The following is an 18,130-nucleotide window of genomic DNA, read 5'->3' on the forward strand; positions in this document are numbered from 1 at the left end:
TTGCAATCCTATGTCAAGTGACACAGTTAAAACCATCCCCATAACTAGGAAAATCAATTCCAAGGTCATAATCTCTTCACAAAGGTTTAGGCATTTCACCTCCTAGTATTAAAACCCACACTAGTAGGGAGCAGCTGCAGATAGTGAGGGGCTGTGAGGAGGTATTTCAGCAGAGGTGAACAGCGGTCCCTCCACAGTAACATACCTGGCAGGTCTTACCCAGGCCCATCTCATCTCCCAGGATGCAGCCATTCTGACCATGGAAGCACTCGGCGAGCCAGTTGACTCCCTCCAGTTGATAAGAGCGTAGATGAATCCCTAGGAATAAAAAATACAGCAAGTCTGAAAAGCAGCCATTTCAGCACTCACAAGCTATCTTCTAAGACTTCAACTAAAGAATACCACAGCTAGGAAGTTACAGAAATGTATGCATGTGCTGACTTCCAAATAACTTTTTTTTTCTTCTCAAATGACTTTTTGAGCAGACTAAGTCACCATTATATCTGAAGCCCTAAAACAGCCTGTCCATGTCACAGGATCCACTTGCCAGATGAGAAAGTCAAGCTGGGATCTGCCTCTAAACTGCCTGGCTCTCATGCCAGCGTCCATGCTAGGAAGGAGGCATCACTAATGCAACATAACCACAAGCAACAACACTTGGACGGTACATGTGTCTGCATCCTTAACTGCAACCATTTAAGTTTGCCATCAGTGGTAAAGGAAAAAAATCAAGCTAAGACTAGATTAAATTCAGCTTCAACAGAGGAGCAGCTCCGCTAAGAACTGAAATGATGTTCCATAGAGAATGTTTAACAGTGCACAAGAATAGCAGAAAACATCTGAAATCACACTCCAGAGTGCAAGCATCTCTCCAGCGGAGCTCTTATACATGTCTGGTGCCCAGTTTTTATGTCTGCTGCCCTGGTTTTTGTGATTGCCACCCAAGGGCTTTCCCATGATTGCCCGGCTCTGGTGGCTAGGGGGGCTTGCATTCCTGGGTCCCACAGGACTGTAACAATGGCATGCTGCCACCCCAGAGCCCGAAACAGACAGCAAACTGAAACTAAGGAAAAGTCCTACTTGCTAGTCCTAGAACTTCAGCTTTGGGGCAGGCTTCCCCTTAGGCAGGATCTAGAGGCTACAAAAGTACTCTCAGAGAATATCGGCTGGAGGGTGCCATCATTGCCCTCTCACTCTGCCTCCTTGCTACAGCTCACCAGAATCTCCCAGAAAAGTGCTTATATACATATCTGTAGCCCCAATTTTGTCACTGCTGCCCAAAGGACAGCATAAAATTGCCTGGCTCTGGGGGGGAAAGATGGCGGAGGAGTAGGGGACCCTATTTCAACTGGTCTCCGGAATTGAGCTGGATATCTACCAGACCACTCTGAGCACCCACAAAACCAGCCTGAGATGTAAGAAGATCTGGATCTCTACAAACAGAATATCGCAGGCAGTTGGTTTTGAGGTACGAAGCTGGGCGCCCTGATTCCGCGGGCAGATATTGGAGGATAAACGGCAGCGGGAGGGTGCCTGGCCGTAGGGATCCTACACCTCCGGTGAGCAACAGCCTTGTGTGCTACGGACAGGGCACAGACTCGCAGACCGGTAGTGGCGGGGAAAGGACTTTAGGGCAGCCCCCGGGACGGAAACCGGAGCCGTGGTATCACACCTGCAAACTGCAGCCCCTGGGACGGAAACCTGGAGTGGCGGGATCACGCGCGGGGGAACTGAGAGCGGCTGGTGGTTTTAGAAGCACAAAGGGCAGAGACGTGCCCTGACCTGGAGGCAAGACTGGGAGCGCTACAGAGGGGCACACAACCCAGGACGCTGCAGTTTATAGCAGCATGGACAGAGACAGAAAGGGCGACAGTGTGGCCTGAAGAGCTCCCTGAAGAGCAGACTGCGATCTCTATGCTCTGAAGCAGAGGGTTGGAAACGATCTCTTCTGCTCTGACTCCCTGAAGAGACACCTAAAGCCGCCAGGGAAAGCCGCCAGAGAACAAAAGCCCCAAAGACTGAATCCCGCTGAGCCCATCCCCGGCCACAGGGGGGCAGGGCAACACCGCCCAAACAGGGTTGCCTGAGTAACAGCGCGACAGGCCCCTCCCCCAGAAGACAGGCTGGGAAAACAAGAGGCCAGCAACCCTAGGTCCCAAGAAAACAGGTGCATCTTGCTTGGGTTCTGGTCAATAATTTGGACTCTATACATTCCCTCAAACACCCATCAACAGAATGACTAGGAGGAGAAGCCCCCAAAATAGAAAAGACTCAGAGATTATGACTTATGCCACAGATTTACAAATGGATGCAGATATAACCAAGATGTCGGAGATGGAATTCAGGCTCGCAATTGTGAAGACAATGGCTAGAATGGAGAAGTCAATTAATGGCAACATAGAGTCTCTAAGGGCAGAAATAAAAGGTGAACTGGCAGAACTTAAAGATGCTATCAGTGAGATCCAATCCAATCTAGATAATCTAACAGCTAGGGTAACTGAGGCAGAACAGCGAATAAGCGACCTGGAAGACAATATAATAGATAAAAAGGGAAAAGAGGAGGCCAGGGAAAAACAACTCAGAATCCATGAAAACAGAATCAGAAATAGTGACACCATGAAGCGTTCCAATGTCAGAATAAATGGAATCCCGGAGGGAGTGGAAAGAGAGAGAGGACTAGAAGATGTATTTGAGCAAATCGTAGCTGAGAACTTCCCTAATCTGGGGAATGAAACAAACATTCGCGTCCTAGAGGCAGAGAGGACCCCTCCTAAGATCAAGGAAAACAGGCCAACACCCCAGCATGTAATAGTAAAACTTGCAAATCTTAGAACCAAGGAAACCATCTTAAGGGCAGTTAGGGAAGAGATTCCTTACGTACAGAGGGAGGAACATCAGAATAACGTCAGACCTATCCACAGAGACCTGGCAAGCCAGAAAGGCCTGGCAAGACATATTCAGGGTACTAAATGAGAAGAACATGCAGCCAAGAATACTTTATCTGGCAAGGCTCTCATTTAGAATGGATGGAGAGATGCAGAGCTTCCGAGACTGGCAGAAACTGAAAGAATATGTGACCACTAAGCCGGCCCTGCAAGAAATATTAAGGGGGGTTCTATAAAAGGAGAAAGACCCCAAGAGTGATATACAACAGAAATTTATAGGGACAATCTATAAAAACAACGTCTTCACAGGCAACATGATGACAATTAATTCATATCTTTCAATAATCACTCTCAACGTGAATGGCCTAAACGCTCCCATGAAATGGCACAGGGTTGCAGATTGGATAAAAAGACAGGACCCATCCATATGCTGCCTACAAGATGCTCATTTTGAACCTAAAGATACATCCAGACTGAAAGTGAAGGGATGCAGATCCATCTTCCAGGCCAGCAGACCTCAAAAGAAAGCTGGGGTAGCAATTCTTATATCAGACAAATTAGATTTTAAACTAAAGTCTGTAATAAGAGACACAGACGGACACTATATCATTCTTAAAGGGTCTATCCAACAAGAAGATCTAACAATTGTAAATATCTATGCCCCCAACATGGGAGCAGCCATCTACATAAGCCAACTGTTAACCAAAATAAAGAGTCATATTGATAACAATACGTTAATTGTAGGAGACCTCAATACTCCACTCTCAGCAATGGACAGATCATCTAAGCAGAAAACCAACAAGGAAACAAGAGCTTTGATGATACATTGGACTAGATGGACCTCATGGATATTTACAGAACATTCCACCCTAAAACAACAGAATACTCATTCTTCTTGGGCACACATGGAACTTTCTCCAGAATAGACCATATACTGGGTCACAAATCAGGTCTCAACTGATACCAAAAGATTGAGATTATTCCCTGCAGATTCTCAGACCACAATGCTTTAAAACTGGAATTCAATCACAAGAAAAAATTTGGCAGAAATTCAAACACTTGGAAGCTAAAGACCACTCTGCTCAAGAATGTTTGGGTCAAACAGGAAATCAAAGAAGAACTTAATTCATGGAAATCAATGAGAACGAAAACACATCGGTCCAAAACCTATGGGATACTGCAAAGGCGGTCCTAAGGGGGAAATACATAGCCATCCAAGCCTCACTCAAAAAAATGGAAAAATCCCGAATTCACCAACTCTACACCTTAAAGAACTAGAGAAAAAGCAACAAACGATGCCTAAGCCACGCATCAGAAGAGAAATAATAAAAATTAGAGCAGAAATCAATGAATTAGAAACCAGAAACACAGTAGATCAGATCAACAAAACTAGAAGTTGGTTCCTTGAAAGAACTAATAAGATCGATAAACCACTGGCCAGACTTATCCAAAAGAAAAGAGAAAGGACCCAAATTAATAAAATTATGAATGAAAGGGGAGAGATCACAACTAACACCAAGGAAATAGAAACAATTACTAGAAATTATTATCAACAACTATATGCCAAGAAACTGAGCGATGTGGATGAAATGGAGGCCTTCCTGGAAACCTATAAGCTGCCAACACTGAAACAGGAAGAAACTGACAACCTGAATAGGCCAATAACCAGTAACGAGATTGAAGCAGTGATCAAAACCCTCCCAAGAAACATGAGTCCAGGGCCTGATGGATTCCCTGGGGAATTCTACCAAACATTCAAAGAAGAAATAATACCTATTCTACTGAAGTTGTTTCAAACAATAGAAACAGAAGGAAAACTTCCAAACTCATTCTATGAGGCCAGCATTACCTTAATCCCCAAACCAGGCAAAGACCCCATCAAAAAGGAGAATTTCAGACCGATATCCCTGATGAATATGGATTCCAAAATCCTCAACAAAATCCTAGCTAATAGGATCCAACAATACATTAAAAGGATCATCCACCACGACCAAGTGGGATTTATTCCCGGGATGCAAGGGTGGTTCAACATTCACAAATCAATCAATGTGATAGAACACATTAATAAGAGGAGGGAGAAGAACCATATGGTCCTCTCAATTGATGCAGAAAAAGCATTTGACAAAATACAACATGCTTTCCTGATTAAAACTCTCCAGAGGGCGCCTGGGTGGCTCAGTTGGTTAAGCAACTGCCTTCAGCTCAGGTCATGATCCTGGAGTCCAGGGATCGAGTCCCACATCGGGCTCCCTGCTCAGCAGGGGGTCTGCTTCTCCCTCTGACCCTCTTCCCTCTCGTGCTCTGTCTCTCATTCTCTCTCTCAAATAAATAAATAAAATCCTTAAAAAAAAAAAAAAAAAAACTCCAGAGTATAGGGATAGAGGGAACATTCCTCAAGCTCATAAAATCTATCTATGAAAAACCCACAGCCAATATCATCCTCAATGGGGAAAAGCTGAGTGCCTTTCCCTTAAGATCAGGAACATGTCAAGGATGCCCACTCTCGCCACTATTGTTCAACATAGTACTAGAAGTCCTAGCAACAGCAATCAGACAACAAAAAGAAATAAAAGGTATTCAAATTGGCAAAGAAGAAGTCAAATTCTCTCTTTTCGCAGACGACATGATACTTTATGTGGAAAACCCAAAAGACTCCACCCCCAAATTACTAGAACTCATCCAGCAATTCAGTAATGTGGCAGGATACAAAATCAATGCACAGAAATCAGTTGCTTTCTTATACACTAACAACGCAACTGTAGAAAGAGAAATTAGAGAAACGATTCCATTTACAATAGCACCAAAAACCATAAGATACCTCGGAATAAACCTAACCAAAGAGGTAAAGGATCTATACTCTAGGAACTACAGAACACTCATGAAAGAAATTGAAGAAGACACAAAAAGATGGAAAAATATTCCATGCTCATGGATCGGAAGAATAAACATTGTTAAAATGTCTATGCTACCCAGAGCAATCTATACCTTCAATGCCATCCCGATCAAAATTCCAATGACATTTTTCAAAGTGCTGGAACAAACAATCCTAAAATTTGTATGGAATCAGAAAAGACCCCAAATCACCAAGGAAATGTTGAAAAAGAAAAACAAAGCTGGGGGCATCACGTTGCCCGATTTCAAGCTATATTACAAAGCTGTGATCACCAAGACAGCATGGTACTGGCACAAAAACAGACATATAGACCAATGGAACAGAATAGAGAGCCCAGATATGGACCCTCAACTCTATGGTCAAATAATGTTTGACAAAGCAGGAAGAAACATGCAATGGAAAAAAGACAGTCTCTTCAATAAATGGTGCTGGGAAAATTGGACAGCCACATGCAGAAGAATGAAACTCGATCATTCTCTAACACCATTCACAAAGATAAACTCAAAGTGGATGAAAGACCTCAATGTGAGACAGGAATCCATCAAAATCCTAGAGAAGAACATAGGCAGTAATCTCTTTGACATCGCCCACAGCAACTTCTTTCATGATACATCTCCAAAAGCTAGTGAAACAAAAGCAAAAATGAACTTTTGGGACTTCATCAAGATAAAAAGCTTCTGCACAGCAAAGGAAACAGTCAACAAAACAAAGAGGCAACCCACAGAATGGGAGAAGATATTTGCAAATGACACTACAGATAAAGGGCTGGTATCCAAGATCTATAAAGAACTTCTCAAACTCAACACCCAAAAAACAAATAATCAAGTCAAAAAGTGGGCAGAAGATATGGAAAGACACTTCTCTGAAGAAGACATACAAATGGCTAACAGACACATGAAAAATGTTCATCATCATTAGCCATCAGGGAAATCCGAATCAAAACCACATTGAGATACCACCACCTTACACCAGTTAGAATGGCCAAAATGGACAGGGAAAGAAACAACAAGTGTTGGAGAGGTTGTGGAGAAAGGGGAACCCTCTTACACTGTTGGTGGGAATGCAAGTTGGTACAGGCACTTTGGAAAACAGTGTGGAGGTTCCTCAAAAATTTAAAAATAGAGCTACCCTATGACCCAGCAATTGCACTCCTAGGTATTTACCCCAAAGACACAGATGTAGTGAAAAGAAGGGTCATATGCACCCCAGTGTTCATAGCAGCAATGTCCACAATAGCCAAACTGTGGAAAGAGCTGAGATGCCCTTCAACAGAGGAATGGATAAAGAAGATGTGGTCTATATATACAATGGAATATTACTCAGCCATCAGAAAAGATGAATACCCAACTTTTACATCAACATGGATGGGACTGGAGGAGATTATGCTAAGTGAAATAAGTCAAGCAGAGAAAGTCAATTATCATATGGTTTCACTTATTTGTGGAACATAAGGAATAGCATGGAGGACATTAGGAAAAGGAAGGGAAAAATGGGGGGGGGAATTGGAGGGAGAGATGAACCATGAGACTATGGACTCTGAGAAACAAACAGGGTTTTAGAGGGGAGGGGGGAGGAGGGATTGTATAGCCCGGTGATGGGTATTAAGGAGGGCATGTAGTGCATGGACCACTGGGTGTTATACGAAAACAATGGATCATGGATCACCACATCAAAAACCAATGATGTCTTGTATGGTGACTAACATATCATAATAAAATAAAATAAAAAATTGCCTGGCTCTGAGGGCAGTGGGGCTTCTACTTGGCAGTTCAACAGGACTGTATATATTTGAATTCTTTTTTTAAAGGTTTTATTTACTTGAGCGAGAGAGAGCGTGCACATGTGTACGCACCAGTGGGGGCAGGGGCAGAGAAACAACCAGACTCCTCGCTGAGTACAGAGCCTGATGTGGGACTCAACCTCAGGACTCTGAGATCATGACCTGAGCTGAAGTCAGATGCTTAACTGACTGAGCCACCCAGGCACCCCGGGACTGTATGTATCTGTATTCTTTAAAAGCTGCTGAGGGTCTGGCTTCCAACAGTCTGAATGGAACTGCTGACTGAGATCCTCCCCTTTGTGAAACTGACTGGTCTTGGCACACCCTAAACTACTGGGACCTATTAAAACTAAAATAGGCTGGGGCGCCTGGGTGGCTCAGTCGGTTAAGCATTTGCTTTCGGCTCAGGTCATGATCTCAGGGTCCTGGGATCAAGCCCCGTGTCAGGCTCTCTGCTCAATGGGGAGCCTGCTTCTCGCCTCCCTCTCTGCCTACTTTGCCGGCTGGCTCTCTCTGTGTCAAATAAATAAATAAAATCTTTAAAAATAAATAAATAAATAAAAGTAAAAGAGGCTGCCTGGAAAATCACAAAGATTTAAAAGACAACCAAGCGGGGTGCCTAGGTGGCTCAGTCGTTAAGCGTCTGTCTTCAGCTCAGGTCATGATTCCAGGTCCTGGGATCGAGCCCCGCATCGGGCTCCCTGCTCGGCGGGAAGCCTGCTTCTCCCTCTCCCACTCCCCCTGCTTGTATTCCCTCTCTCGCTGTGTCTCTGTCTGTCAAATAAATAAATAAAATCTTTAGAAAAAATAAAAAAATAAAAGACAACTAAGAGCTTAACAGGGTTGAATGGTAAGTTTTATCACCTACTTAATGTCCTACACAAAACCAACCCTTCAAGGCTGGGAGAGGTGTTTGTTTCATCTTATGCGTAGAAACTGACAGGAGAGACAAGCACAATGAGCAAACATATGAATATATTCTAAACAAAAGAACAGATAAACCCTTGGGAAAAAACTTCAAAGAAACTGAGTTAAATAATTTACCTGATGAAGAGTGCCAAGTAACAGTCATAAAGATGCTCATCTAATTCGGGACAAGAATGAATGAACTACATGAGAACTTCAACAAAGAGACGGAAAATATGAGTTCCACACAGAATTCGGAGAACTGAAGAACACAATAACTGAACTGAAAAACAAACAAAATACAAAACAAAAACCCCAACAACAGAAGGATTCAACAGCAGACTAAATGAAACAAAAGATCTGTGAACCTGAAGACAGAGCAGAGGAACTCACCTAAACAGAGCAGCACAAAGAACAAAGAATTTTTTTTTTTTTTTTGACAGAAACACAGCGAGAGAGGGAACACAAGCAGGGAGAGTGGGAGAGAAAGAAGCAGGCTTCCCGCTGAGCAGGGAGCCCGATGCGGGGTTCGATCCCAGCACCCTGGGATCATGACCTGAGCCGAAGGCAGATGCTTAACAACTGAGCCACCCAGGCGCCCCAGAACAAAGAATTTTTTTAAAATGAAGATAGCTTAAAGGGACCTCTGGGACAACATCAAGAACACTAACATTAACATTACAGGAGTCCCAGAAGAAGAAGTGAGAGAAAAGGGGGGAGAAAACTTATTTGAAGAAATAATGGCAGTTTTTCAAGGAAGATGGCAGAGAAGTAGGGGACCCTAGTTTCGTCTGCTCCATGGAATTCAGCTAGATAGCTATCAAATCATTCTGAACACCTGCAAACTCAATCAGAAATCTAAGAAAAGAATTGCTGCAATTCTACAAATAGAAAAGCATCTGAAACAAATACATTATATGTTAAAAAAAAAAAAGATAGGAAGGGAAAAATGAAGAGGGAGAAATCGGAGGGGGGAGACGAACCATGAGAGACTATGGACTCTGAGAAACAAACCCTCAGTTTGAGGGGGAGGGGATGGGGGATGGGTTAGCCTGGGGATGGGTATTAAAGAGGGCACGTATTGAATGGAGCACTGGGTGTTATACGCAAACAATGAATCAGGGAACACTACATCAAAAACTAATGATGTAATGTATGGTAATTAACATAACATAATAAAATTTAAAAAAATAAAACTCAAAAAAAAAAAGAAAGAAAGAAAAGCCACCACTTTTTCCAAGGTAGGAGGCATGAAGAAGTAAATCTGAGGACATATATCAGAAGATAAACCCCAGAGAGAGGGAGCCTCCATAAGCTGCTACCAAAGAGTGATACAGCAGCAGAGCACAAGATTGGAACTTTCAGAAGTCTGCTCTGGTGGGGGATTTCCCTGCCTGAAAGGTGCTCAGGTAGCTAAGCAGGGCAGAATCCTAGGTGGGACAGCGTGGTCTCAGGATCCCAGGGGTCACAGAAAAATTGGGGGTTCCTGAGTGCAGCAGAGTTCCCAAGCATCAGAGCAGGGAAGCTGGCCACAAACAGGGAGCCCAAGAGTGGGCTTTCTGCTCAGTGTTGCCATAAACTTCAAACCATGACACGACAGGGTGACTGCTCTCCAAGCAGAGCCCCAGCAAGTGGCAGAACCACGGTGAGACCCTCCTCCCTCTCCCTCCCCAGGAGCAGCAAGGGTGAGCACTGCAGAAGTCTATAAAGTTTACAGAGTTGAAACAGGGTTGCATGCCTGAGATAAAAATGTTTGGTCACAAGCTGGGTGAACCAGAGTGCAGACAGAAACCAGGGAGACAAGAGTGACTGACTGCTTTTCTGTGATGGTTCACTGAAGAGTAGGGGGCATAAACTTTCAGCTCCAGGGCTGGACATTGGGGCAACGCCATTTTCATTTCCATCCCCCATAGTAGAACGGAAAGCCTTCAGGGAACAAAAGCCACACAGAGCAATCTGGAGCTGCTTATGCTGAGCCTGGCCCCCTGGAAGGGGGAGTGCAATTCTGCCCTGGCAAAGACAGCTGAGAATCAGCACAACAAGCCCCTCTCCCAGAAGACCTCAGAAACATCCAGCTAATACCAAGTTTACCAATCACACAGAACTGCAAAACTCCAGTGCTGGGGGGAAATAGTAAACAGAATTCATGGTTTCTTCTCATGATTCTTTAGTCTTTCAGTTTTAAATTTTTTCTCATTTTCAACTAATTTTGTATTTTATCAACTGTTTTTTAAGTCTTCATTAATTTTCATTTTTACATTTACATTTTATACATTTTTTTTTCATTTTTGGCTTCCTTTCATCGTATTCAATTTTATTTTTTGGCTATATATAAGTTTTTCTTCCTTTACAATTTTGGGATCTAGTTTCTTCTAACAAACAAACCAAAATACACAAAGGATCTAGTATATTGCTCTGTTCTGTTCACCTGTTTGATTATATTCTTTCTCTCTTTACTTTCTTTTTCTCTTTTTTGGTTTCTGATGGGTTCTGGTTTGTTAGTGTATATTTTGGGGGGTCATTGTTGCTATTTTTGTATCTTGTTCTCATTAACGTATACTTTTCTGGACGGAATGACAAGATGGAAGAATTCACCCAAAAAAAACAAAACAAGAGAAAGTACTCACTGCCAGGGACTTAATCAATATGGATGTAAGTAAAATGTCAGAACTAGAATTCAGAATAATGATTATAAAGCATAGAAGACACTAGAGAAATCCTTTCTGGAGAAATAAAAGAACTAAAATATAATCAGGTCAAAATCAAAAAGGCTATTACTGAGATGCAATAAAAAATGGAGGCCCTACCTGCTAAGATAAATGAGGCAGAAGAGATAATCAGTGATACAGAAGACTAAATGATGGAGAAAAGGGGTGCCTGGGTGGCTCAGTCGGTTAAGTGTCTGCCTTCGGCTCAGGTAATGATTCCAGGGTCCTGGAATCAAGCCCCACATTGGGCTCCCTGCTCAGTGGGGAGTTTGCTTGTCCCTCTCCCTCTGCCTGCCACTCCCCCTGCTTGTGTGCTCTCTAATAAATAAATAAAATCATAAAAAAAAAGGATGGAGAATAAAGAAATCGAGAAAAAGAGAGATGAACAACTACTGGATCACAAGGGGAGAATTCGAGAGATAACTGATACCATACAGCAAATTTCCAGAATAACTGGGGTCCCAGAGGAAGAGGAAAGAGAGAGGGGGCAGCAGATATACTGGAGCCAATTATAGCTGAGAACTTGACTAATCTGGGGAAGGAAACAGGCATTAAAGTGCAGGAGGCACAGAGAACCCCACTCAAAATCAATAAAAAGACATGGGAACCTCCATAAAATAGTGAAGCTTGCAAATTTCAGAGACATAGGGGAAATTCTGAAAGCAGCTGCAGATAAGAGGACCTTCACCTACAAGGAAAGAAACATAAAGATGGCAGCAGACCTATCCATAGAGACTTGGCAGGCTAGAAAGGACCAGCATGATATATTCAGAGTGTTAAATGAGAAAAATATGCAGCCAAGAATACTTTATCCAGCAAGGATGTCATTCAGAATGGAAGGAGAGATAAAGAGTTTCCAGACAAACAGAAACTAAAAGAATTTATGATCACTAAACCAGCCCTGCAAGAAATATTAAAGGGGATCCTGTAAGCAAAGAGAGAGCCCAAAAGTAACACAGACCAAAAAGGAACAGTGACAATATGGAGAAACAGTGATATTGCAGGTAATACAATGGCATGAAATTCATACCTTTTCAAAACTTATTCTGAATGTAAACGTGCTAAATGCTCTAATCAAAAGACAGAGGGTATCATATCGGATAAAAAAGCAAGACACATTGATATGCTATTCACAAGAGACTCATTTTAGACCCAAAGACACCTCCAGATTGAAAGTGAGGGGGTGGAGAACCATTTATCATGCTAAAGAATGCTGGGGTGGCAATCCTTACATTAGATAAATTAGATTTTAAACCAAAGACTGTAATAAGAGACGAAGAAGGACACTATATAATTAAGGGTCTATCCAACAAGGAAATCTAACAATTGTAAATATTTATGCCCCTAACATGGGAGCAGCTAATTATATAAACCAATTAATAACAAAATTAAAGAGACACATTGATAATAATACAATAATAATAAGGGACATTAACACCCCACTCAAACCAATGGACAGATCATCTAAGCAGAAGATTAATAAGGAGACAAGGGCTTTGAATGACACACTGGTCAAGATGGACTTCACAGATATATACAGAACATTCCATCCTACAGCAACAGAATGCACATTCTTCTGGAGTGCACATGTGACATTCTCTAGAAAAGATCCCATACTGGGTAACAAATCAGGTCTCAATTGGTACCAAAAGATTGGGATCATTCCCTGCATATTTTCAGACCACAGTGCTTTAAAACTTGAACTCAATCACAAGAGGAAATTTGGAAGGAACACAAATACTTGGAGGTTAAAGAGCATCCTACTAAACAATGAATGGATCAACCAGGAAATTAAAGAAGAATTTAAAAAATTCATGGAAACAAATGAAAATGAAAACACAACTGTTCAAACCCTTTGGCATGCAGCAAAGGCAGTCCTAAGAGGGAAGTATATAGCAATACAAGCCTTTCTCAAGAAACAAGAAAGGTCTCAAATACACAACTGAACCTTACACCTAAAGGAGCTGGAGAAAGAGCAGCAAATAAAGCCCAAAACCAGCAAGAGAAGAGAAATAATAAAGATCAGAGCAGAAATCAATGAAATAGAAACTAAAGAATAGTAGAACAGATCAACAAAACCAGGAGCTGGTTCTTTGAAAGAATTAAAAGATCGATAAATCCCTGGCCGGACTTATCAGAAAGAAAAGAGAAAGGACCCAAAGAGATAAAATCATGATGAAAGAGGAGAGATCACGACCAACACCAAAGATATACAAACAACTTTAAGAACATATTATAAGCAAGTATATGCCAACAAATTAGTCAATCTGGAAAAAATGGATGCATTCCTAGAAACATATAAACTACCAATACTGAAACAGAAGAAATAGAAAACCTGAACAGACCCATAACCAGCAAAGAAATTGAAACAGTAAGCAAAAACTCCCAACAAACAAGAATCCAGGGCCAGATGGCTTCCCAGGGGAATTCTACCAAATTAAAGAAGAATTCATACCTATTCTTCTGAAGCTGTTTCAAAAAATAGAAATGGAAGGAAAACTTCCAAACTCATTCTATGAGGCCAGCATTACGTTGATCCTGGCACCAAAGAGCCCACCAAAAAAGGAGAATTACAGACCAGTATCCCTGATGAACATGGATGCAAAAATTCTCACCAAGATACTAGCCAATAGGATCCAACAGTACATTAAAAGGATTATTCACCACAACCAAGTGGGATTTATTCCTGGGCTGCAAGGGTGGTTCAACATCCACAAATCAATGTGATACACTACATTAATAAAAGAAAGGACAAGAACCATATGATCCTCTCAATAGATGTAGAAAAACCATTTGACAAAGCACAGCATACTTTCTTGATTAAAACTCTTCTCAGTGTAGGGCTAGAAGGAACATACCTCAGTATCATAAAAGCCACATAAGGAAAGCCCACAGCGAATATCATTCTCAATGGGGAAAAACTGTGAGATTTTCCCCTAAGGTCAGGAACATGACAGGGATGTCCACTCTCACCACTGTTGTTCAACATAGTACTAGAAGTCCTAGCCTCAGCAGTCAGACAAAAAGAAATAAAAGGCATCCAAATTGGCAAAGAAGTAATCAAAGTCTCACTCTTTGCATATGACATGATACTCTATGTGGAAAGCCCAAACGACTCCAGCCCAAAATTGCTAGAACTCACACAGGAATTCAGCAAAGTGGCAGGATAGAAAAATCAATGCACAGAAATCAATTCCATTTCTATACACTAACAATGAGACAGAAAAAAGAGAAATCAAGGAATCATTCCCACTTACAATTACACCCAAAACTGTAAGATATTTAGGAATAAACCTAACCAGAGAAGTAAAGGATTTGTACTCTGAAAACTATAGTACACCCATGAAAGAAATTGAGGAAGACACAAAGAAATGGAAAAATGTTCCATGATCATGGACTGGAAGAACAAATATTGTTAAAATATCTACGCTACCTAGAGCAATCTATACATTCAATGCCATCCCTATCAAAATACCATCAACATTTGTCACAGAGCTGGAACAAATAATCCTAAAATTTGTATGGAACCAGAAAAGGCCCCGAAAAGCCAAAGGACTGTTGAAAAAGAAAACCAAAGCTGGTGGCATCACAATGCCGCACTTCAAGCTGTATTACAAAGCTGTAATCATCGAGATGGTATGGTACTGGCACAAAAACAGACACATAGATCAATGGAACAGAATAGAGGACCCAGAAATGGATCCTCAACTCAATGGCCAACTAATCTTGTACAAAACAGGAAAGAATATCCAATGGAAAAAAGACAGTCTCTTCAACAAATGGTGCTGGGAAAATTGGACAGCCACATGTAGAAGAATGAAACTGGACCATTTTCTTACACCATATACAAAAATAAATAATAAATGGATGAAAGACCTAAATGTGAGATAGGAAACCATCAATATCCTAGAGGAGAACACTGGCAGCAACCTTTTTGACCTCGGCTGCAGCAACTTCTTCCTAGACACGTCTCCAAAGGCAAGGGAAACAGACAAAAATGAACTACTGGAACTTCATCAAGAGAAAAGGCTTTTGCACAACCAAAGAAACAGTCAACAAAACCAAAAGACAACCGACAGAATGGGAGAAGATATTTGCAAATGTCTCATCAGATCAAGGGGTAGTATCCAAAATCTATAAAGAACTTATCAAACTCAACACCCAAAAAACAAATAATCCAATCAAGAAATGGGCAGAAGACCTGAGAAGACATTTCTCCAAAGAAGACATACAAAGCGCCAAAAGACACATGAAAAAATGCTCAACATCACTCAGCATCAGGGAAATATAAATCAAAAGCATAATGAGATACCATTTCACACCAGTCAGAGTGGCTAAAATTAACAAGTCAGGAAACAACAAATGTTGGCGAGGATGCGGAAAAAGGGGAACCTCTTACACTGCTGGTAGGAATGCAAGCTGGTACAGCCACTCTGGAAAACAGTATGGAGGTTCCTCAAAAAGTTAAAAATAGAGCTATCCTATGACCCAGCAATTGCACTACTAGGTATTTACTCCAAAGATGCAAATGTAGTGATCCAAAGGGGCACCTGCACCCCAACGTTTACAGCAGCAATGTCCACAATAGCCAAACTATGGAAAGAGCCCAGATGTCCATCAACAGATGAATGGGTAAGGAAGGTGTGATATATATGTATATAATGGAGTATTACTCAGCCATCAGAAATACCAAAATCTTGCCATTTGTAACGACATGGATGGAACTAGAGGGCATTATGTTAAGCGAAGTAAGTCAATCTGAGAAAGACAGCTATCATATGATTTCACTTATATGTGGAATTTAAGAAGCAAATCAGAGGAGCATAGGGGAAGGGAGGAAAAATAAAATAAGACGAAACCAGAGAGGGAGACAAACTGTAAGAGACTCTTAACCACAGGATATAAACTGAGGGTTGCTGGGTGGAGGGGCAATGGGGTAAATGGGTGACCGGCATTAAGGAGGGCATGTGATGTAGTGAGCACTGGGCGTTATATACGACTGATGAACCACGGAATTCTATCTCTGAAACTAATAATACACTATATGTTAATTAATTGAATTTAAATAAAATTAAATTAAATTTAAAACAAAAGAAGAAATGATGGCTGAAAATTCCCCCAACCTAGGAAAGGGAAAGAAAAAAAATTCATATCCAGGAAGTCCAAAGAGTTCCAAGTAAGATGAATCCAAAGAGACCCACAAGTACATTATAATATAAATGTCAAAAGTTAAAGACAGAGAGAAAATACTAAAGGCAGCAAGAGAAATACAACTTGATATGTATATGGGACCTCCTATAAGACAACAGATTTATCGGCACAAACTCTGCAGGCCAGAAAAGTGGCACAATATATTCAAAGTACTGAAAGAAAAAAATTTCCAACCAAGAGTACTCTACCCAGCAATGTTATCATTCAAAATTGAAGAAAAAACAGTTTTCCAGACAAGCAAAAGCTAAAGGATTTCATCACCTCTAAAACCAGCCTTATGAGAAATGTTAAAAGGATCTCTTTGGGTGAAAAGAAAGGCACTAATTAGTAACAAGAAAACATATAAAAGTATAAATCTTACTGGTAAAGGTAAATATATACTAAAGGGAGTGGATTAATCACTTATAAAAAATAGTATAAAGGTTAAAAGACAAAAGTAGCATAAATAACCATAACTATAATAAATAAGGTACACAAAAGATTAAAAGCTGTAAAATGTGACATCAAAAACATAAAACATGCTGGTGGGGGAAGAGTAAAAATGTAAAGCTTTACAATGAGTTCAAAATTAAGTTATTATCAACTTAAAATAGACAGCTATAAACACAAGTTGTTATATGTAAACCTCACAGTAACCACAAAGCAAAAACCTATAGTTGATACACAAAAGATAATAATAAAGGAATCCAAGCATATTTCTATAGAAAATCATCAAACCACAAAGAAAGAAAGCAAGAGAGAAAGGAACAAAAGAACTACAAAACCACCAGAAAACAATTAACAAAATGGCAATGAGTACATACTATAATAATCCCTTTAGACATTCATGGACTAAACTCTCTAGTCAAAAGACAGAATGGCTAAGTGAATTAAAAAAAAAAAAAAAAAAACCCACCTACACGCTGCCTACAAGCAACTCACATCAGAAATGATATAAAGTAAAAGGATGGAAAAAGATATACCATGCAAATGGAAACCAAAAGAAATCAGGGGTAGCTATATTTATATAAGACAAAATAGATTTTGAAAAAAAGACTGTAATAGACAAAGAAGGGCATTACATAATAATAAAGGGGTCAATCCAACAAGAGGATATACCATTTGTAAAAATTTATGCACCCAAAATAGGAACACCTAAATATATAAAGCAAATGTTAATAAACCTAAAAGGAGAATACAATAATAGTAAGAAGTACAATACTAGTAAGAGACAGAAATAGAGTAATAGTAAGAGATTCTAATACCCCAATTTACATCAATGGTTAGATCATCCAGACAAAAAATCAGTAAGAAAACATCAGCCTTAAATGACACATTAGACCAGATGGACTTAACAGATGTATACAGAACATTCCATCCAAAAGCAGCAGAATGCACAGTCTTCTCAAGTGCTCATGGAACATTCTCCAGGAACAATCATGTTAGGCCACAAAACAAGCCTTAAATTAAGAATGAAATCATATCAAGCATCTTTTCTGATGACAGTGTGAAACTAGAAATCAATTACAAGAAGAAAACTGGAAAATTCTCATATGTGATTAAACGACATGCTACTGAACAAATAATGGGTCGATGAAAAAATCAAAATCAAAATAAAAAAATACCTTGAGACAAACAAAAATGTAAATACAACATATCAAAACTTATGGGATGCAGCAAAAGCAGTTTTAAGAGGGAAGCTCACAGAGATAAATGCCTACCTCAAGAAACAAGAAAAATCTCATATTAACAACCTAACTTTACACTA

At 40.6% G+C, this 18,130-nt stretch overlaps 1 protein-coding gene across 3 annotated transcripts in view; it reads right to left on the reverse strand.

Annotated features, from left to right (window-relative positions):
• The window catches only part of CHD1L (chromodomain helicase DNA binding protein 1 like), a 164,878-nt gene that overhangs the window by 58,501 nt on the left and 88,247 nt on the right, over positions 1–18,130 (reverse strand). For all 3 annotated transcript variants that reach the window (XM_032420126.1, XM_032420120.1, XM_032420137.1), the window contains exon 2: positions 206–318. In XM_032420126.1, the coding sequence (XP_032276017.1) occupies positions 206–229 (24 nt within the window). In that variant the 5' untranslated portion in view covers positions 230–318. The remainder of the gene's footprint in view (positions 1–205; positions 319–18,130) is intronic.

Source organism: Phoca vitulina, unplaced genomic scaffold (assembly GCF_004348235.1).
Source record: "Phoca vitulina isolate PV1807 unplaced genomic scaffold, GSC_HSeal_1.0 scaffold2, whole genome shotgun sequence".
Lineage (NCBI taxonomy): Eukaryota > Metazoa > Chordata > Mammalia > Carnivora > Phocidae > Phoca > Phoca vitulina.